This window comes from Pseudorasbora parva, chromosome 12 (genome assembly GCF_024679245.1).
Source record: "Pseudorasbora parva isolate DD20220531a chromosome 12, ASM2467924v1, whole genome shotgun sequence".
Classification (NCBI taxonomy): domain Eukaryota; kingdom Metazoa; phylum Chordata; class Actinopteri; order Cypriniformes; family Gobionidae; genus Pseudorasbora; species Pseudorasbora parva.
Window position 1 is genome coordinate 4,884,582 of NC_090183.1, and position 23,692 is coordinate 4,908,273.

At 36.3% G+C, this 23,692-nt stretch overlaps 1 protein-coding gene across 1 annotated transcript; it reads right to left on the reverse strand.

The window, feature by feature from the left end:
• Nucleotides 1-286: 286 nt before the first annotated feature.
• On the reverse strand, nucleotides 287-22,623 carry zgc:123305. Its single transcript, XM_067458853.1, has 20 exons — nucleotides 22,516-22,623; nucleotides 16,721-16,921; nucleotides 15,777-15,872; nucleotides 15,469-15,686; nucleotides 13,496-13,603; nucleotides 12,550-12,655; nucleotides 11,663-12,371; nucleotides 11,496-11,589; nucleotides 10,285-10,478; nucleotides 9,962-10,055; nucleotides 9,504-9,573; nucleotides 9,343-9,435; nucleotides 9,079-9,152; nucleotides 8,512-8,641; nucleotides 6,064-6,212; nucleotides 5,886-5,972; nucleotides 4,703-4,855; nucleotides 2,792-2,906; nucleotides 2,605-2,708; nucleotides 287-2,489 (listed from the first exon to the last, which is right to left on the reverse strand). The coding sequence occupies exons 2-20, from the start codon at nucleotides 16,910-16,912 to the stop codon at nucleotides 2,339-2,341; spliced, it is 2,937 nt and encodes a 978-aa protein (XP_067314954.1). The 5' UTR covers nucleotides 16,913-16,921; nucleotides 22,516-22,623; the 3' UTR covers nucleotides 287-2,338.
• Nucleotides 22,624-23,692: the final 1,069 nt, after the last annotated feature.

A 23,692-nucleotide genomic window follows, 5' to 3' on the forward strand; every position in this document is an offset into this window, starting at 1 on the left:
ACTCAAACTGCTGTATCGCTCCTTGTATTCAATGCACACATACAAGATAAAAACAAAGCAGTAATATGATGTTATGTTGTTTACAGAAGATGTCTTTTACCTGCTTTAAGACGCACATAGTCAAAACACTCCTTCACCTTTTACTGATTTTATTTATTTGTATATTTTGAACCACAGCAGAAACAAATAAAACTACAACAACCTCCATTAACAAATAAAAGTTTGACCAAAAAAAGATATGGATAAACACAGAAAAATATTTCAGAAAAAAAGTTCGGAAAAATATATTACTTATATTTATTTGTTATACATTATAATAGATTGTTAAATATGTTTTGGACAATAATAAAAAATATAAACATATTTTGTGTGTGTATTCCAGAAAGCTAGGTTAACTTCCCGTCACATACACCCTGAACTCTCGGTTGATTAACCCAAACCTTGCTCACTCGAGGACGCTGGTTCCCAAAACAAGACATTCTCAACAGAGCGACGAATCGATGCTTCACCATGGAAACAGACGCCAAGAAGAAGCATGCTGGTCTACTTTCTTCTTCTTTTATTTAATGGTGAGTTACAAAACCTACTTAGTGCACATCGCCACCTATTTGGTGGTGATGCAATACTTTTTTTTCTATGTGTGTTTTAATAAGTAATCTTTATTCACTGAGAATAAGGATTATACAGTTTGTTTGATGCTAATTAATTGAATGCAGATCCATGTGTGAGATGACAATAAAATAAATAATAAATATATTTGAATTGCATTAACATTTAAACTTATTTATTTTTTATTATAATTCTTTAGAATTAATATATGATATTGTATATTATATAACTGAAACAAAATTGGTTATTTTAATATATTTAAAAAACATCTGAATACCTCTTAAGCAAACTAACCCTGGAACCTCCGGAGCAGGTTATGTTCAGAGAGTGAGTTCAGTTGCCATTGTTACTTACATTCCCTGAAAGTTACCTATGTTTTTGGAGCCAAAAGTTGACGTTATTCGCTAACTTACCCTTAAACATACCCGGGTATGTCACATAACCTGCTTTCTGGAATACTCCCCTGTTCAATTTAACTACACAATCAGATAATACCAATTCAGGTCAACCAATGACCAAGCAATGCTTCCTTTTGTTCAGTCTGTGGTCAAAGGTCACATTAGCAATTAAAGAAAAAAACACTTTAGTAAAACATGTTCAGGTCAAAGTGTCTGAATACTTTTGCTCTCAAAGTTTTATTAATTTTACTGGCACTATTTTAATTAATTTCTATGTGAATCACTTTGAATCACCATTGGGTAGGAAATGTGCTATACAAATAAACTTGCCTTGCCTTGCTTGTCTTGGCAGTCACTGTATGAAGACACTAACCCTAATATGAGTATACAACATATTATTTGAATATGTTTTCCGTTGATGTTTCCCTCTTTATAACCAGAGTTCAAAGTCTGGAACCATCCCTTATCCTTCCCATACAGTTTTTGTGTCACAGTCAGATCATAGTTCTTGAAATCGGCATGTCAAAGGTGCCATGTCATGCTAAACCATTTCCAGCATGGATTTATGTATTATTTGCAAGGTGTGTTTAACCACAACATTAGGATTTGAACTAATGAATGAGCAAGGGAGGCTTGCTTTGAGAAACACCACTGACTATATCCCTGAAAGTCCAGTCAAGTTCAGTTTCAAGTGTGACCCAGTGTTTTTATTGTTTCAAATACAATAATGTTTTTAGATACAATAAATGAAAGCCATATAGATTGTCTCTGCTCAGTTTGGATGCTAAAAATAAATAGAAATACAATTTAGTTGTATACGTATTTTCCAATAAAACAATTCCACACTCATACACAGAAATCACTCAAATAAAGTAAACCGTAAAATATATATATATTTAAAAATACAAATAAAATAAAAACATTACGAAACGGTGATAGGCCATTATTTGGCAGATAAGTTGAAATGAGCAGGCATTCGTGAGGATCCCAGCTCAGTATTATAGTAATAGTGAAGGCACAAAGCGGCTTTAACACAGGTTTAGGATTTTTTCCCCCAACTGTGGGGTCAAAAGAACATTTCTGATGAAGAAGAGATGCTCAGTGTAGTGTTATAGCATTACAATTGCACGTATCAGGCTGTGTTTGTGTAGATTCGCAGGATTGTGCGTGTGTGTACATCTCCAGTTTAAATGCTACAGCAGGTTTCTGTGAATTTGTGAAAATGCACAGACACATTCAGCTCTATATAAAGAAGAAATGTTGAGAAAGAGGTATAACTGATCGGCACCGAAAGATGAATGGTGTGGAGTTAAACCAGACGGATGATGTGTCTAGACCAGATCAGCGAGGTCCAGCGGAGGCAACGGCTCCCTCCAGAATGAGAAATGGCTGAACTCAGGACAGTTCATATGGTTGGATGTGGTCGGATCTTTACAGATGAAAGGGAAGAAGTGATCCACCAGCTCGCTGAGATGGGAGTAGCTAAACACACACACAAAATGCCAGTCACACAAAATGCTTGATTTTTTTTTATTATCATCAATAAAGCTAGAAGTGAGTTAAGTGTTTGTGTGTGTGTGGGAGAGATGTAACTTACGAGGACTTGTTTCCTTTGGTCTTTTCTTGTATGAGTTCTCCTTTGGGGTTGACAGTGAATATGTGAGTCTCAGGCACACCGACCTCCTTATATGCATATGCATCCTAGACACAGATGCACAATATGTTCAGGCTCTCCCATAATTGACAGCAAATTCACATGTTTCTAATATTGCAGAAACCCTCACGTTAGTTCTGTTGCCGAAGGCAGCGTAGAAAGGTTGTCTGCTGGGACTGAACAGATCTCTGATATCAGTGAGACAGGCGATCTTGAACACCTCTGGCTTCTTCTCAATCACCTCCCTGAGAAACGCACACAAAGAATTACATTAACAGTTCAGTCGTCTCAGCCTCGGTACCATCTGTGCAGTGATCTGTAAAGTGGATTTTAAGGTTCTGGCTACATTAGACTACATTAAAGGTGCACTATGCAACTTTCCGTCCACTGGAGGACGCCTATTCTAAACAAAGGTGTAGTTTGATGACGCAAAGTTTGAGCGCAGTATCTTGGGACATGTGGTCTTCACCATAGATATCCATAATAAAGGCATAAAATGGTAAATAGATGTCTCGTGCGCGCTGTTGGCCAATGGAGGTCGCCGTCCGCAACTGGCAGCCATCTTGTCACAGGCAGCTCGCTCACTCGTAACAGTGTGTTTTAATGGTGCATGTACTTTTAAATAACCATAACTTGCTCAATTTTCAACGGATTTTCAAACTGTTTTGTTTGTTATAAATGTCAGAGATGTAGTTATGACACTATGAATATGCTTATGAATAATTATAACCATGGACTTCAATATGAAAGTAACATTGAACAGAACAGATAGGTGCAATGAATATACATACACACAAGGTATTTATGTTAAATCAACATATAGGCTACTAAAAATGTGTACCGAACAGCAACATGAGAAATTCTATATATTTATACACATATACAGCTCTGAATTTTTTTTTTCAGAGCCAGCTATAGCTATATATATATATATATATATATACATATATAAACATGCAAACTAAGTTTATTTTAACTAGACATAAGATTGGTTGTCATAAAATCGTTATTGGTGCCAATAAAACCTATATAATTGAACAGCTCGATTGTGGTCTCAGCCCCCTTGATAACGTGCATGTAAGTTATAGCCATGATACACAAGCTGCACGATTTAGTCGTTTATGGAAACGAAAAGCTGCAATTTCAACGTGTTAAAGCATCCAGATGTGTAGCCATGTTAATAACGTTTGTAAGAAACCAACCCATTTGTAAATCCGTCAAGATTTCAGCAAGAAGCGACGAGAATAGTTTTTGTGCGCAAAAATAAATAAAAATAATGACTTTATCCGCCAAGTTACTGTCTTCCGTGTAGGTCTCGGACGTGAACTCACGCGATAACGGCGCTCCTCCTCTTCCGGGTCATGTATCTGAACGGCGAAGCTGCTTCATATTCTTGCGCATGCGTCGAGTTCACGTCAGTGACTTGGTGGATAAAGTCGTTATTTAGATTTTTGTGCGCACAATAACTATTTTCATCGCATTGTAAAATTATTGTACAGCCACTGTAGTGAGATGGACTTTGTAACGCCGTCTTTAGTGCCTTTATGGGTCTTGTGAGTGGGTCAGTGGGAATGTACTGAATGCCAATGGAGGCCTTTCTGAGCCTTTCTCAGCCATCAGCTTTCAACAAAAATATCTTCATTTGTGTTCTGAAGATGAATGAAGGTCTTACGGGAGTCCAACGACATGAGGGTGAGTAATTAATGAAATAATTTTCATTTTTAGTGAACTAGTTTATGGAATATTGCATTATCCATGCACATCACAGTTTTAAATTCATGTCCCTTATCCTCTTGCTGCATCTCTTCTCTTCTCTGATGACGAGGGCGGGGCAACCTGTCACTCACATGAGATCCACCAATAGCAAACCATAACCATCCAATTAATTCCCCACAGACTAAATCAAGCCCCGCCCTACATTTGTTCTTGTTCCATAAGCATTTCACTCAGATATACGTCACAATAGGGAAGAAAAGATTAGCGCAATTTCAGTTTCATGGCGACTTTAACAGGTACACAGCCCTGGTTTGTATGTGCTCACCTGTGTAAAGCTGAAAACAGGCTGCTGGGAGCCAGTAGCACTGGTCCTTTGGGTAGGACAGTTCCTCTGTCATTGACCCACTGTAAGTAACCCTTAGTGATGTCTGCCATGCCTATAGCTCGAGCTGAACAGTACAGGAACTTATAACCATTCCTGCAAGAGAAGAATGAAATCAGAAACTATTGGTAAATACACCAGCGTTCGAAAGATTTTTAAATGCTTTTGAAAGGCGTCTCTTTATGGAAGCCCGTTTCTGCCACTAAATAAATTTAACTGAGACTTTTTATCTCAGAATTCTGACTTCTGAGATAGTTCTATATTCTGTTATATAAAGTCAGAATTCTGTAGCAGAAGCAAGTAAAGGACTTGTTGCTGCCAATCCATACATGACACGCTGCTGTGAGCAAGTAACCAATCAGAACTCAAATAACCAATCAGCTGTTCCCTATAGAGTATGATGTGATTGTAAGCAGAGTTAAGGACCTATCAGCTGGCACCATCTAGTTTTATGACAGAATTTTGTATATATGGAATGAATTGCAATTATTAATTATTAACAAATTATTAAAGCTACACTGTGTGATATTTTCCCCCATCTAGCGGTGTAAAGGTATATGACCATCCAGTGAATATTAGTTTCTGTTCCTCTCAATTCTGATTTCGTTTTAACTCCTACGGTGGCTGATTTAGTCCAAGATTAACATGGCAATTGCCCTCTTCACATTCGACACCGTGCCATACATAGACATTATATATGATGTCTATGGTGCCATCGAGTGTTAAAACACGAAAGACGAAGCTTGAATTTATGGGTATGTCCCTCTTTGGCAAATGTACTTTCAAGATGGAGGGGCAAGATGGCGACCAGTATTCGAACCCCTCACCCGTATGTATTTCCAATGGCATATTATAAACTTACGAGAATACTTTATTACTTGAAAGAAGTAAACATACATTAATGAGCACATATATTTTTGAAAGAACTACGTGTTTTTAGCTAAGAATAAATTAAAAAAGTTACACAGTGTAGCTTTAATGTATGATATGAAACTGTTAAAATATTTGTATATTTGTTTCTTTATCCATCAAAAGTATTCTAAAAATCGTACGTGATTATAGTGAACCACAAATGCTTTATCAAAATCAGAAACTTTTGAATTGAACCATGTTGTGTGTTTCTTACTGATGTATTTTGTGATATAGTTTTGCGATGCCATGATGAGTCCAGTCTTTCCCCAGCTGCGGTAAAATGTGACCCAGTGCATCGGACCTGACACCATGAGAAAGGTGAACAACTGTTTAGATATTGTCCCACTAGCAACCTGAAATCCTGCCAGAGACACACAAACACACAGACTCACTTAGTGATGGTTCCATCGATGTCCGAGATGATGATTTTGTCATCATAGTTCCACAGGTAAATGGCAGCTTCACAGCGGCAGGTGCCCTGATACTGCGTGGTCACACTGAACACAACATTATTGGCTCCTTCACGCAGATTTAGACTCTCCTGCCACACACAATAAAATCAATAAAATCTCAAATTTAGACAAGTCATTACAAATGTCTAGTTTATTAAAGAGGCCATATTATGCACAAGTTTTGATTTTATTTTTGTCACAGTAACATCAAAGACTATATATATAGAAAGCAGTGGCAGCTACTGGTCTGTCAGAGAGGGGAAGCTCATTTTCGGCCTACATCATAAAATTGTCTATTTATTTAAAAGTAAATTCTGCCCTACGTTCCTTTTCAAGAAAATGGTGTGTGACCCTGTGAATGAATGAATGATCTCAAAAAAAAATAAACTCTGTAAAACTGAAACAAGGAATGTGGTGTATAATTGTGTGAAATGTATAATGAAAATCAAGAATCGCTGTCAGTCAAAAGGAGATGCAGACCCTCCAATCATCACGCAGAAGCTCGGAGTCCGGGCCAGCCCACTCCCCATTCACCCCCAGAGACGCTGAGCGTCCGTGGGCGGGACATAATCGCAGCGTTTATCCAATGACCGTCTAGTTTCGAAGGGCTGAAAAAAACTGTTCAAAGCAGCCCCATTGAAGTCAATGGACGCTGGGCTTCAATAGGGAAATGCACTGACGCTGCGGGAATGTATGAGAAGGAAATCGAGTCAGCCGACCATTATGTATATTGTAACTGATTCTGAACGAACTCGTCTTTGAGATGAACCTTTTCTAACGCATTTTTAGTCAATAAAATGTTAATACAATAGTACATATTTGACCATTAACTTTGTGACATTATAAGGGAAGCCGAGCTTCCTTTGCAGTCTTAAAGAAATCACCACTGATAGAAAGACGGTTCACTCATTACTTATGATTATTAGAAGCTCCGGTTCGTCTAGCCAGAAAAATACGCTTTTTTAATGCTATCTGATAATAGGAAACATAATTTATGGGACAATTTGTGTTATGTTGCTCATTTGAAATATGTTATTTAATCGTGAGTTCGGCAAGCAGTTTTGGAGATTCCAGGACTCCCCATTCAAATAAACAGGACCTGCCCAGTGCAATGTAAATATGGCCGCAGAGAGAACAGACTCTCCTTGAAAGGTACTTTGACTTTGAAGATCTTGTTCAAGCTCAAAAAGCAACAATACACACTAAAGAAAGATGAACATGTACAAAAGCATCATAGGTCCTCTTTAATAAATAACTGTTCAATATAAAATGCCCAGCTAATATTTCAATAAAGAAGCATATCTTTAGGTGTTACAAGACATTTTCATGACATTCACATTAACTCAATTTTCAACCCTAAATTATCGTTATTGTAATGTAACAAACTCTCTGATTACTGTAATACAGTCATGAAAATTAAAGGGTTAATTCAGCGATTAGCATATGGCTTTGTATCAGTAGAAACCCTGGAGTATATTCAAATGATTGTGCCTTCCCCGCTCATATCCCCCTGAGACAAGAGATTTATGCATTTTGTTTCTAGAAAAATTCCTCCTATGATGCAAATTGACATTTGACAATTGATATTTGCCTCATCGGAGGAATGTTTGGCCAAAGGCTAAAGACTACAGCCAGCAGAGGGAACCATTTACTCATGTTTTGAACCCCCGCATGGGGGATGGAGATCACACTCAGAGGTCAGCTCGCAGCTACAGGCACTCATTTAAACGGAGCTATGGTGAGCAATGTAAGTCTTTTAACTTCTCAAATTAATTTCTATGAAAGTTAAGCTTGCAAAGGCATGAACTGAAATGCGCCAGACTGAACTCGCGTTGTGAATGTATGCCGCGAGTGTAGTCGCGATTACCTCAGCTCTCATCACGAGAGCTCATTCAGCTCATTTATCTCACTCCTGCAGTTAGTGCTCAGTGCTGTGATACTCGCGCGGTGACTCACTCATTATATTGAACAGACACGTTCAGTTTTTAATTGTAGTGTCTTCTCCAACTCAGTCACAGTAATCCAGTTGGTGGCTTTGGGAATGGCCTCACAGCGAAGCATTCTGGGAATTGTAGTCTTTCATCCCCATGAGACAAAAATAAATTTTCTGTCTTTTCTCAGTCTAGAAAGCACCAAATTCAAAAATAATTTCACATTTCTACTACATTAATGACCCAGTTTAAATACAGATTCCTCCTCCCAGTGCTGAAGTACCCCTTTAATAACAATGGCATCTACATGCAAAATAGTTTGTCTTTCTTTCTTTTGGTTTTAAGGTACAATGTTTACATCTATTTCCAAATTGTAGAAAGTCCAGTTGCTCCTTGCGAAACTCAAGCACACAAGGGATACTGATAACGAGCATGATATTGTTAGATGTGATCTTACGATCTGTTCAGAGGTCAGCCGGAGGGATTTGCGATACATCTGATTGATGCACTGTGCTGTGTTCATCATCTCACTGTTCATCCTCATGGAGAGAGAACCATCCTCATCGCTCGAGAGTTCAACAGAACTCCTGTGCACATAAAAAAACAGCAATTCTTGACTTTACTGTCAAAGATATAATAAGTAATGCAGATTTGCATAAGTAAGCCAATAGTGTTGATAATACTGATTTCATCATGTCAAAGGTTAAGAGCTCTCTAAACAGGAGAGGAAGCCCTATACCAAACTTACTTTTAATGTTATAAAAATGGTTGCATGAGATTTAGTGCGAACAGAACAACTTGCTGTGATGTGGTGCACAGATGCATTCAATTTTTCAAGTTTTACATGCTTGTTTTTGTCTCGTATGACACACAAGATGTTTATGGATTTAATCCTAACACATTTTCATGCATTGTGGGTGGTTTAAGCTGGTGCATGGCTATAGAAGTATTTGTCAAATTCCCTTGTCAATTTGTCAAATTTTGTAATGAGAAAATATCCTGCATGCATGCAAACACGTCTTACTTTAGTGAAGAGGGCCCAGCGATAGCGGCAGATGCTTCAAGCTCATTCCCTTCTGAGTCAGGCTTTGTGTTTCCCTAACATGGGAAAAATGTTCAAAATGAATGTGCAATGTAGCATTAGAGATATTCAGGCGCAGTAAACAGATATTGTACTTATCAGTCTCTTAAAGGGAAATTGCACAATCCCCTAAGGGTTCTTGGTTTGTAGGCATCATTTATTTATGGTTAGATTATGTAAGTTTAATGAAATGGACTCAGTTTTTACCCCAATATTGTTCAAATCTTTCCTCCTCCATGAGAACCACCAGCGGCCAGACTTCTTTGGCATCTTATCTTTGACAAGTTTCTCAATGGTGCTCTACAACAACGAAACAGTCATTATCCCTGAATGATTAGTCATTACGCACTGATCAAGGACCAACCTACCTTTGGTAAAGTCTTCTGGAAAGCTTGAACTGACAGAATCATTGGAGCAGCAACGGCCCAGTTATAATACCTGAAACAAATCAACCACAAAGCTAAAACAAAAGCCATCTAACATTATCAAACTGCAGGCCAATATAAAACAGACTCTGTCTCTAAAATTGTATTGGATGAGCCATGTCTAAATCCCTGAAACAGCAGATATAGGTGACGTCTCCTCAGTTTAATTCAATGTTAATGCACCAACATACAGCAAGAAGAATTGTTAGTATATTAATATTAACATTTTATCACTATAACACAGATTAGTGTAGCATCTTACTGCTAATTAAATAAGCATTATACATACTAACTATACTGAAACAAGAATACAAGCATTTTCTGCAAAGCTGCTTTGAAACATTACGTATTGTGAAAAGTGCTATACAAAAACTTTGAATTGAATTGAAATGGTAACTTACTTTGAGTTGATGCAGATGACCAGGTTTGGGTCTTCAATTATTCCAGGGTTGTTGACAAAGTCTTGATACTTGACGAGATGCTCCGTGAACTTCTCTGCAACATGCAAAAAAAAAGTGCATCAGCTTAAAGCAGTTGAGCGTTTTTTTCTGTCTTCACTGAAGAAAGAAAAAAAGATGCTGCATAAAACAACAAAATCACAGCCAATCAGAACACATTTGATGTTTAACATACAGTTATTCGAAGCAGGAGACTTCACTATGGGCAGAACTACACAGCTCAATGTGACAAAAATGTCTCTGTGCATGCCTGTCTCGCTCTTTACCTTTACTGATCTGACTGATGTCTCCTCTCCCACACAGAGACATGGTCACGTCCAGCGCGTCTGTCGTCGAGTCGGACAGATACTCCGTGCCGCTGTCTGCGTTGGTGCTGCCCAGTGACTGAGGGGACAGCTGACCCGAGGGAGGAGAGGGGTCAGGCGGATGGGTCGAGCGCAGATCCGACGACTCTGCCTCGCTAAAAAGGCAGAGGGAGGACTTTAAAACCCGACTATTTTATAAATATATAAAAATTATTCATTTTACAAATAAAAATAATATATTCAATATTGTATTTTATTGTATTATTAATATACTCAATAAATATAATATTTTTATTGCTGCAGTACAATCATTATTTAGTTATTGTGTCAAAAAGCAGAAATAAACCAAATCAAATAAAACTAAAAAAGGTTTTATTTTTATTAATATTTTTGCTATTATTATTATTCTTATTATTATGATGATGATAATAATAATATATACAATGACTATTATATTATTTGTTATTGTTGTAACCTATCAATTAGCTCTTTCAAAAAGCAGAAATAAAACAAAATACACAAATTTGTTTTATTTTGGATTTATTATTTTAGATTTTTTTTAATGAATATTATATTTATATTAGTTATTGTGTCAAAACAAAATAAATATAACATAAAACAAATGAAATTAAATAATAATTATAAAATAAAACATTTTTTGCTATGTTATTAATAATAATAATAATAATAATAATAATAATAATAATAATATATTCAACTATTTTATTATAATACAGCGATCATTTAGTTATTGTGTCAAAAAGCAGATAAAACAAATCAAATCAAATATTAATTATAAACTAATAATTATAAACTAATAAATCAGTTTCCTTTAATTTGTATTAATATTTTTGCTATTAATAATAATAATAATATACTTATCGAATATTAGATTTTGTTGTTGTAGTCTATCATTTAATTATTGAGTCATAAAGCATAAATAAAACAATAAAACAACTAAATCGTTTATTTATAAAAAAAATTGTTATTAATAATAATAATAATAATATACTCAATGAATATTATATTTTATTGTTGTAATGCAGTGGTAATTTAGTTATTTTGTCAAAAAGCAGAAATAAAGCAAATCAAATAAAGCAATACATTTTATTTTGGTTTATTTTGGATTTATAACAAATCGGTTATGAAAATTGGTTCTTGAACCTTCTAACCTCTTGGGAAAATAGAGGGCAGCGACTTCAGGGTTAAGACTGGAGAGGTCGTCTAGATAGATATCAGACGGTCCCAAATGTTGACTCCGCTTGACTAGGAAGAACACATATGGGTAAAATGTTTCATTTTCAAATACTGAATAAGTACAGATAATGTAATACACTACCTTTCCTCTTGTCCTGAGAGTCTGTGGCTTTAGAGGAGGACTCGAGAGCCGTCTGATCCTCCAGAGCTGGCGTCACTCCAATGTTGTCAGCGTTTTGATTGGTCTGTAAAGCATCTAATCCCGCCCCCTCTTCTGAGTCTCCCACAGAGCTTTGGTATTTTGGTAAAACCGTGATTGGTTCTGCTGAATTTATTTCTGTTTCTGCTTTTAAAACCTTTGATTCAGTCTCACTGAACGTGACATGGGTAATGGTTTGGATTTTGGAGACAACCAAGATGTCATTCTCATCGTTTTCTATGTTAGCTTCTAAACTACCAATATTCCTGACAGCATTGGTCCTCTGGACTGTAGTTATATCATACGTCTTAGTATCGTTGTCTGTGCTGCTAACAGTTTTAGCTGTTAAGTCTCTAATCTCTTTGTTTTCCAGTGTGGTCAAGGAGTCGTCTGCGGACTGAAAGGTCACTACATGCGTTTCGCTGACCTTGGTGTCCAGTTGAGTGTTAATTGAGGAAGAAACCACATGTTCATCTGAAAAAACAGGGCTGGTCATACCAATCTGGGGTTCTGGTCTCACCAGAGTCACCACAGTGTCTGTGCCGTCCACGTCAAAGGATGTTTGTCGATGGATCGTACGGAAGTGGGAGTGGTCAGAGGGCGTAATGGAGGAGGGCAGCGAATCAGATTCATCCCTTTCTGCCTGACACACCTACATAAACAAAAATGCACACACAATCATCTCAGAAAATGTCAAAATCTAGTTCTATAATAGCCTTGTCCAGGATCAAACCTAGGTAGGAAGCTCACCTGGTCTTTGACATTTTGGACCCCTAATTTCTGACTTCATGGAGCGACTATCTACGATAAATATCAATGAAGTGCAGTACCTTGGGAAAAGCGCCCCAATTCCACTGCATCTGAGGTCCTAAAGACTCCTGTGGCTTGCATAGCTCTGAATCACTTTTAGGAGAGGAGGGCCGACTGAAGAACACACTGAAGAAACAAGAGTAGGCAGAGCTGTGCGTTTAGATACCCATGATGTGAACAGAGGAAATTAACATATAGTACCAAGTACCAACCTACATTATTCAAAGATTTTTAAGGATTAGGGCTTGACATTAACACCCACCAATATATTATATATTTACATTTTTTAATTGTCTTTTAATTCTTTCCGCACCATTGCTGGAAATTTCTGTAATTCGTGAGAAAACGTTTCTCTGCTGGCAGTGGCTGGAAGCTTTGTAAAAAAAAAAATGCTGGTGGGGAAAGAGTTAAAAGGGTGTCTACATTGCATGTAGTTTAAGTTTTAGTGTTGTCAAATATATTGATTTTTTGATACTGAAATATCTAAAACACATTTTCTGCAGAATAGACACATGATACCAGCTGCTCTTTCTCGCCCTCTCATCTCTTCAATAGAGATCTCTCTCAAGTAATTTTGCATAATTTTACTCATTCCCGCAGATTTTGTTCTCACACTCAGAAAGCGTCACATAAAGCTCAGTACTCTTCACTGCTTACTGCACTTAAAAAGAAAAAAAAACACACAAAATAATGTCAAAACGCTGTTTTGCAAATAATCCCGTAAACACAGTTATGTTGAAGTGAACATAAACAGTTGAGAAAAAATGCATATGTAACATTATAATGAATCTGTGCACAAGGTCTTAAAGTGACAGCAGCCTAATAAACCTGCTACCAAATATTTATATGGCAGTTTTTACCCATGGTATCAGTGTCTGAGTGGCTCGTAACTTTGGAAAACCACTAAATACAGTGACTGGTGAGCACAAAAGTTAATGTAAAGCCCTGTTCAGGATATATCAGTACCTCTCATTAACAGAATACTCTCCATCAGAGTGAGGATGAACGTCTCTGCTAAAAGCTACAGGTGGTTCCTCGTAGGGTTCCTCTGACAGCGAGAAGTATATAGACTTACTGTAGAGAGAGAGTAAAAACACAAACCATCAGTAAACTGGGTAGGATTGCACAGGCTGTTCATAACTTCTTACTGAAGTTCAAAGTAACTCTGTACTTTAGTTGGTTGCACCATTTGCTCTTAAAGGTGTCATGAACTGGCTTTTAAAAAAAATGTTAAACTGTTGTCTGAGGTCAACTTATGATGTTCGCATGGTTTTTACATTCAAAAACATAATAATGAAAAAGTAATAGGCTTTTTTCTAGCCTGGTTTTGAGGTTCTCTCCTGAACGCTGGGTTTTGATGGGTGTGCCGGACTGGAGACTTAGAAGTAAACGCCCAAGGCTAGGATTGGATAAGATTTGCATATTTAATGAGCTTCAGCTCATGGGAAAACTGCAACCGGAATAAATTGCCCACACAGTGCTTGCAAAATGTCTTTATCAAACAAGCTATTATTTATTAAACAAACTATTCAACAAAACGATTTCTCATTCACTCGCGATTGATTGGAATGTTTTTTTTTTATTACTTGGCCCGCCTGATTGGTGGATATAAGTGCAAACCATACATACACGCACCAAGTACGTTGCAGAGAGCATGATCAAAACTTCCACGATTGAATTTTGCCTTCAAATATCAAGTCAAGAGAGTGAACAACGCACATCAACAAAGGAATGTTATTTCACTATTTAAGATTGCCCATCGTCAGGCCGGGCTTTTGGTAGCCCGTCTGGAAAACATGGAGCCCAGGGACGTTGGGCTTTGCGAGCCCTGGCCAATTCATACCAGAGTCTGAGCCTGAATCGCAATGAACCAACAACACCACAAATAAAGTATTCTTCAGCCTTTGACAGCGTGCTACGGTATGTTCTGTTAGACACGTACACATAATCAATAGATCTATATCAAACGATAACAATGCAAAACTATCACATATAAAACATTTTTACTCACATTAGTGTGTTGCTTCATTAATTTATGTAATCTCATCCTGTCTGCAAAGTCTCGTTTACAAACAATGTCAATGTCTTCCCAACGTGAGCTGGATATTCATTAAAAATAAAGTTCATCTATGCATTCATAATATTGGAATATGAATGAAGCTTATGCGGTATGTTTATTGCTTAAGTTAGATCCGGTTTCGCTCTATGTAGGCCTGTCATGACAGTGGCACGAGTCGGTGGGCGTGGCTACAGAATCAGGCGTTGTTCTTATTATGTCGAGGCGGGCTTTCAGAATTCGATGACGTCAAACATCGGCATATTCTGAGATTGATCGTTTTCCGTGCTGGTGTCAATAAAAGCTTTTATTTTACTAAGAGGGAAGTTTTCAGGTCTGAAACTTACAGGGTATTCTTAAATTACCATGACCTTTTATATATCAAAGGCTCAAGGGAAAGTTAATTTCTCAATTCATGACCCCTTTAAAATCACCATGAAATCAAAACTGACAATTCTCTAAGCCAGAACATAGTTCTCAGAAAAATAATGCATAATATGACGTTAAACCTCAATGATCCAATTGCAGTAAAAATTAGTTTACGTTGAAATACAGTGCTACTCTATCATCAGTAACAGAATAGGTATTTTCATATTCCAAATTAATAAGGCTCAATAAATAAATACTGATACAAACAAAACACAAGAAATTACTTTTATTCATTAAGATTAATTCATTATGATTGTAAAATAGAGTGCTTCCGAAATTTAAGTTTAATTAGCGTGCAAGTAAAAAATGAGGGCCCTTTTAATTTAAAACTAGGCTGTAACTTATGCACAGCTGGTGCAACTAGAGCTTCATGAAAAAAGCAGCCATCAAACTTACTTCTTCTTGACAATGTCTGGAAAAGTTAATGTACAATAACCTTAGTAAAACATCTAACCTGGCCGCCAAAAGTGACTCCTCCTTGAGGACATCCTGGTCTAGATATTCTCCTATCTCGTCCGAGGAGGAACTGTCACCTTCACGCAGATGCGTGTCTGAACGCGCCCGTTTCTTGCGGCGTTTTTTGCGACGACTGGAGGAAGACTCAGTCATTTCGGACACTTCTGGAACATCAGTGGGGATCGGAGAGGTGCAGAGATGAGCGGGAACCCTCGTCTGAGATGGACACAGAGCGAGAATCGTGAAAACCAAAGCATAGCATTAGACGAGAGATTGGTGAACTCGCAGTCATCTGGACAGACAGACCTCAAAATCCTCATTCTCCTCCACGAAGAATGCCTCTCCGTTATCTCCCAGCTTCATATGCAGGCTCACAGGCTCGCCGTTGATCTCAATATCCACCTGTGGATGGACAAATACAGCGGTTACGTGACCTGAACGGGGTGAATACTTACAAACATGGATTCTGAAAACCAACCAATTAGCGAGGGGAATTCATTTTTTCACTCTCGACTAAAATAAAATAATGTGCAATGTAGACATACTCAATCATTACCCATGTATGCAGAGGTCATTTAAATAATGATGTTTTAAAGGTACAGAAGCAAGAAAAAAAACAAGTTTAATTCTAATGGTCAGAGAAATGTGGAAATGGTCATGAAAAACTTTGTGCAAGAAGTTTTGACACATTATAAGTGCTATAAATGCTACAAGGTGTAACATCCTACGAGAATAATATTGCTGAATGATATCATGTGTCATTAAATTTGCTGTAAATTTGGGTTAAATATGACTGCAATTAAATAATAAAAAAATTAAAAGATTAATTTAAATTGAGTTTAATTAGGTTAAATTAATTAAAATTAAATTCCACTGTTGAATGGAAATATAACTATAATTTAATATGCTTTAAAAATAATTAAATAAATAGTTACATTTAAAATGAAAAGCCATTGCTTTTACATTAAAATAAGAATGTCATCACTGTCTAACTACTAGATAATACGCTTAATATTATTTTATTAAAAAAAATAATTACAATTATGAAAGCGCTTGTACATCTGCTAACAAGATGTTCTCTGGTGTTAAAGGTTGGTTAGTTCTGAGAAATAGGGGAACAAAAAGTCTAACAAGTATGAGAGCTTTAACCAGAGCAGAGTCGTTGAGAACATAAACACAGTTTCCTCTAAATCTGCGCTAATAAACAGTAGTGATGGTAGATCACTGAAGCTAACAAATGTCCACCTCACCACTTTCTCTTTGGACCGCAGGACTCCGAGTTTCCCGAAGCGTACGTGGAACGGCGAACACTGGTAGCTGCCATCAGGCTGGCGAACCACGATGACATCGATGCCTCCGGTGAGTGTGGCCGGGTTCAGACCGCGATAAAGCTCCTTCACCGTCACAAACACCGTCTCAGCCAGCTGACCCACGTAGTTCATGGTCTGGGACTGAAGAGTAAGAGACAAAGCGCATTAGGTCACGTTTTGTTCCTGACACTTCATGTACGACTGTGACCTTTGCACACAGAGTAAAAGACAGTGTGTAACATCTCAACTTTATCATCATGACATGCTGGCAGATTTGAAGTCATGCCAAAACTGAAACCACTGCCTACATTTGTAAAACAGAATCTGACGTAATATAAACTCAGTGTTGCCCTTTAACAGTAAATGAGTGCTTGTAAATAGGTGTTAGGACTATTTATCAGTGGAGCAAGTTTTCACCTGCATAAATGCGTCATAACCTGTGCTGGTGAATAATTCAAAATAAGATAATAGGATGAATTTTGATTTGATGTTACGAAACACCCAAATGTGTTGAAATCTCTTCGGCTCTATTACAGCTTTAACAGCTGGTTAAACATCTTTCTGATCCATTTTTACTTTATATAAATCAAGCAACATGCTAAAGTGGCAAAACTCCAGAGGCTGAGCTTGAGATGTGTGAGGACAGAAATGTTATATGCCCCATATATGATCAGAACGGACTTTTCCATTTTTATTAATAATAAGAAGTAAATTAATGAGTAATAATGCAACTTCAGCTGGATGGCAATCACGTGAGCAAACAAAAAACACAAAAGCAGGTTGTCTGATGGCTGATATAAAGACATAAAAATACAGTTTTATCACAGCAAATATATTAAATTCCTGAAATTAAATGACCACAATAATTACAAAAAAATCACTCACTGGGCGCTGAACTGACAATGCCAAACAGACAATAGGAGAGCTATAACTTTTACTAAACTGCCTGGATTATTGTTGGTAACTATAGTTGTTTCACTGACTGATATGACAACTAACATCGTGTGCCACAAATCATCATTCATAACATACATTTTCAGTAAATGTATGATTTATGCAGAGTCTGAACATGCATCAAACACATTTTTAACCCTGAACCCTAAAGTCTGACATGAAAATAATAGTCAGCATATGTGTTTTTTTGTTGTTGAGTATCATATTTGATACACCAGGCTTTTATGGCTCATATAGTGTGATTTACTGAGATATAAACTCAGGTCAGGAGGAAGGAGGAAAACAGATTAACTTTATTCAGTGGAGCAGAAAATATGCAATTTGGTGCAGATGCTGATATTTATAAGATGAAATTCAGATAGCTTGTAATGTAAAAACGTAATATAGTAGGCTGCTCATAAAATGTAGATGATATTTAAATGCTTAGTTATATGATCAAAGCGCTGTAGTTCTAAAACATATAGTGCAATGTAATACAATAATGATTGAGAGATGAACGAATAAACCTTCCTCGAAAGCCTGACGATCATATTCGAGACTCATGATTTAAAAAAAAAAGATGGATAATCAAGTAAACCGTAGTTGCTTCAGTACAGAATATTACTAAAGATTTAAAAATGACTCTTATGTTAACTTGATAAAAATCAGTGCAGATTTCACAGCATAAAGACACGTGAAGCACGAGCCGAAGGTGGACGTTTGTAAAATTTAAAAGGCTTTTACTTGATAAAAAGTATGACTTATCAATCAGATGACAGAAGGCATTGTGTGCGACAGGTTTATTTAGAGGCCTTAGAAACCTCAAATATGATTGAATAGACTTTACTGAGTTAAAACATTGCTAAATGTAACTTTTTTAATGAGGAAAGAATTATGAATCGACATTTACCTGCTTTGCACTAACATTTCTCAAACATACAGAGGGTACACTTAAGCAAAACAAAAGAGATGGCTGACCGCACACTGAATCCAAAAGAGACTAAAAGTCTAGGAAACTACATCATTTTTTATTTTTTCAGTTGCATGGTGCAATAAAGTGCAAAGTGCAAGTGAGTTAAAAACAGAGGAGCATGAGCAAACGTTTCAGCAGGTTGCTATCCTCAGTGCTTAAAATCCAACAGACAGTCACTGTCCTTTTCTAGAAGGACAAGCAATTAGAAGCCATCAGGTTAATCCAGTTATCACAATCATCAATTAACACCAGTCACAATCGATTATCACAAGTGTCACAGGCACAGCGAAATAGTCTGAAAAGCAATGTCCACCACAAACTACATGAAATATACATTCAAAGAAATGAAAACAACATTAACTGTAGAAGATCACAAGAAAGTTCAAGATTCATTCATGCCATCAGGAAATAAAGATTCGAGTTCAAAAATGTATTGCACCATGCAACTGAAAAAATAAAAAATTATAGTTTCCTAGACTTTTAGTCTCTTTTGGATTCAGTGTGTGGTCAGCCATCTTTTTTGTTTTGCTTAAGTGTACCCTTCTCTGGCTCTACGCACCTGAAAGAAAAAGAATCTTTCCTACTGAAGAGCGCAACAACCTTCTTTGATTCAAACATACAGAGGAAATGCTTCTGCTCTGATGATCCATGATGAGCACATACCCAGATTGACGGATGATGATGATGATGACGACGAAGACCTGTAAAGCCTGGAACCCTCCACCCTTCAGCTGCCATAGAGGCGTAAAAACCTCCTTCATCCTACAGCTGAGGTCAACACTAACTATCTGGATAGTTCATCCACACCACAGAGGATTGTGTGCAGAGCTTATTTTACTTAAATTCAAGCCCTTTATTCTGTCTCTCTCTCTGTGAACAGTGTGTGAAACGAACAAAAGTAATACTAGTGGTTCTGAGAGAGACCCAGTACATTCAAGCACTCACACAACACACATCCCACGAAAACAAACACACACACTTACACAACATCTGTCACTCACGTCTGAAATATCACACACACAAACACAGTGAACCGGCTGCAAATACAGCATAAAAACTATTACTCCAACATTAAACATGAAAACAGCACGCGCACACACACACATCACGAAAGCCATGCCAGCAGTTTGTAATGGGCTCAGCCATTCTTTTCATCTGCTATTGTGTGAAACTGTGTGTGTTAGAGAGAGAAAGAGAGATAAAGAGAGAGAGAGAGAGAGAACTGTAGACACTGTGATCTACAGTAAATAGAGGATGAGAAACACTTTCTGCTAATCTGTACCAAATATCAGCATGTGAGAGAAACATTTCTGGCCAGATTTGAAACACTGAACTGAGTGATACTAAGAAGATGCCCTTCATGCTTGGAGAAGATGTGAGCACAGCTGCACTCGCTGCACAATATATGTTAGCCATTCACAATGTTAGAAACAGTTAACGCAAGTCCAACAGTTATGGACTTGATTGACTTATTTACTGTGCTACATGTGACATGATCTATACATATATATATATGTTTGTTTGTTTTTATTATTTCTATATAATATGTTAACGCTCTGGCAACATTGTCATGCTAATAAAGCTAATTTGAAATTGAAAAATTGAGAGAGAGAGAGAGAGAGAGAAGAGAGAGAGAGAACAAACCGGCTGTCTAGTTCTGTCCGACGACGCTCTAAATTTACAGACTGATGTGAACATTCATCTACTCAACATCTCATTAATCTTGACGATGACTCAACTCAAACCTGGTGAAATGATGTCAACGTTAAACCTCGAGCAGGGGTAAGTGAGCGAGACAGCACACCGTAACTGTTCGTCAATCTTCTTTATGACCTTAATGACCTCTAAATGGAGCAGAATTCATTAACACACCTCAAAATCTGTCTGTGTACATCTCAGCTGCCTTTAATACATGCCTAAAACAAGCTCATCCATGTAGAAAAATAGAAATGTCTATACAACTTTAGTTTTGAACATAAATGTATACATGGCATAATTTATATTTGTGTCTAAAACTTTAAGTAATTAAGCATATCTTTAGGTCAAAATGAGATGCATAAGTTCAGTCCAAAATGTTAGATGACTGAATTTACAGTACTGTTCAAAAGATTTGTAATGTTTTTGAGAGAAGTTTTCTACATTTATTTGATAAAAAGTACAGTAAAAACAGAAATATTATGAAATATTTTTACAATTTAAAATAGCTGTTTTCTTTGTGAATATATGTTAAGATATGTGTTAAGTGATTAACATTTCCAGCATCATTACTCCAGTCTTCAGTGTTTTTACAGTCTATGCTTCACTGTCAAAAGATCCTTCAAAATTACTCATAATATGCTGATTTCATATTGTTCTTATGTTAATTGAGCTATTTTATATTTTTTATATAACTTATATTTTTAGTTCAGGAGTCTTTAAAGAACATGCCGTTGAAAAGAATAGCATTTATTAGAAATGTATATATATATATATATATATATATATATATATATATATATATATATATATACACAAATGTATATATATATATATATATATATATATATATATATATACAGCGACAGCTGTTTACTTAAGCATCTTGCACTACTCCACCTTAACTTGAATATGCTCATTTGCACTATATCATACATTGCTACACTGCTCATCTTATTTCTAACTTATTGTACACATTGATTCTATGATCATATTCATAGTACATATTCACCTGTATAGTCTGTTTATAGTAATAGTTATCTGTATATTATATTTATATAGCACATATTAACCTGTATATTCTGTTTATAGCAATAATCATCTCTATTTATATCAGTACATAACCATGTCCTGCACTTATTCAACCACTGTAAATACTGCACTTTCTACTATTGCACTTCTGGTTAGACCCAAACTGCATTTCGTTGCCTTGTACCTGTACTTGTGTAATGACAATAAAGTTGAATCTAATCTAATATATATATATATATATATATATATATATATATATATATATATATATATATATATATATATATATATATATATAAACACACACACACACACACACACACACACACACACACTTGTATACCATTTTTGATTAATGTAATGCATCATTGCTGAATAAAAGTATGAATGTTGTTTTTTTATTTTATTTTTATTCATTGGTCAGCTCAGTACTTATGGTAAGTTTAACACAAGTCAAGACCAGCTAAAGCAAAACTAGGAGCAGCACAGCATCATGTTTGATCAGGACTGAGAAAGACTAATCTCAAAGAAAATCTTTTAAGATCCATTTCTAAAAGTAATGAACGGGGAAACGCACTAAACATTTCAGCACTTTGTGTGAATTAATAATTTAATCCAGTTGCACTTGAACAGTAAACTACACTACGTCACGTTTGAAACATGAGAAAGAAACCATGTTTCCCCCCATTTTAGAGGATTAACATGATGAGACGGACTCTGTAACACTCACACGGCTTCCAGAATAAAGAGATCAATATTTCAGAAAATTCAGATCAATAAATCCGTTTTGTAAGACTCCGTGTCCACTGTTGAGAATTAAAGAACCAATTGTTCTTTCTTAATTCGCATATAAAGTCGTCTTTAGAACATATTTCCTGACTGTGTGTTTCAATAAATAAACACTAAAGCTTAATGTAACGTTAACAATTCAGGGACTCTAAAACATATCAGAATGATGCAGTTATACACTCCTCAATGAACAAAAACACACCGTAGCTATTTATAAACACCACACACTTATTTAAGCACACACAAACTGTTAAACAAATACATTTCACCATACTATCGTGTGACATAATGAAGTTATTTTGAATGCCCTTACCTCCAACACAACAGCGATTCATTAAAAAACTTCCTGCACTCTAACGCCACGTCAGTACGTCAATCAAATGGCATCCAATGACAGGCTGAGACTCGTCTCTGGACACGCCCTCTCTCGGAGTGGCTCTGTTGACGTGGTTGACGTGTGCGTTTGTGTCTTCAGTTCCTCAAGTGTCAGTAAAGAACCGCTAGAGGGAGCGTGTGTAATGTTTATTTATTATTTCCTCTTTTAGCGTTTTGTTTAATATGTATATGATGTATGCTATTTATAATAATAATTCTCTAAATAAATATTCACAAAACAATGAGTTGTCGTTGTTGTTGTTTTTAAAGTTACGAAAGATTCACTCTCATTCTTAAAGGGATAGTTCACACAAAAATAAAAACGCTGTCATCATTTATTTTGTTCCAAACAAGTATGAGTTTCTTTGTTCTGTTGAACACAAAAGGAAGATATTTAGAAGAATGTCTGTAACCAAACAGTTTCTGGTCCTCATTGACTTCCATAGTATTTTATTTTTCTATACTATGGAAGTCAATATGGGACCAGCAACTGTTTGGTTACCAGCATTCTTCAAAATATCTTCATTTATGTTCACCACATGAAAGAACTTCATGTAAGTTTATAACAACTTGAGGGTAAATGTGAGTAAATGATGACAGAATTATGATCAGAACTATTCCTGCTAAAACAAAATATATTTTGTCATATTGTTCAGAGATTTGAACTAACATATTGAAACATGCTAGTAATTACTGCTCTTGTCAGTCAAACTGACAATAAAGCATATGTCCTCGCAACAATCATTAATTGCTGTGCTTATATGCTCGATTATCATCATAGTTTTTAGTGTTTAGACACTCTGTTAAAACACTTTTTTTTTTAATTACACAAATGGTAATCAATTCCAGCTTTAACGAAAGACCTATTTCAAGAACAGTAAGATTATAACTTCCATAATAAACTCTTTCTCATTTGCTTCATGGCTCATAATCCATGGAGACAATAATCAAACTACTGTCACACATAAAAGTGAGAGTTGTTTAATCTAAACAGTGTTATCTAGGGAACAGATCTCTGTTATGAAGATTAATGGAGTTTCAGTAGTAGATTTTGCCAGATCGCTGTCCATCCAAGGCGTGTTAAACCAGGGGTTTTGTGGAATGTACACAAACGC

Bases quoted from the DNA above. Each gene is read 5' to 3' on its own strand.
- zgc:123305 (XM_067458853.1), bottom strand. From the start codon at position 16,912: ATGAACTACGTGGGTCAGCTGGCTGAGACGGTGTTTGTGACGGTGAAG. The intron at 10,056-10,284 runs GTAAAGAGCGAG...TGCATGTTGCAG, and splicing joins CATCAGTCAGATCAGTAAAG to AGAAGTTCACGGAGCATCTC. The intron at 4,856-5,885 runs GTAAGAAACACA...CTTCTCTTGCAG, and splicing joins CTATATCACAAAATACATCA to GAATGGTTATAAGTTCCTGT.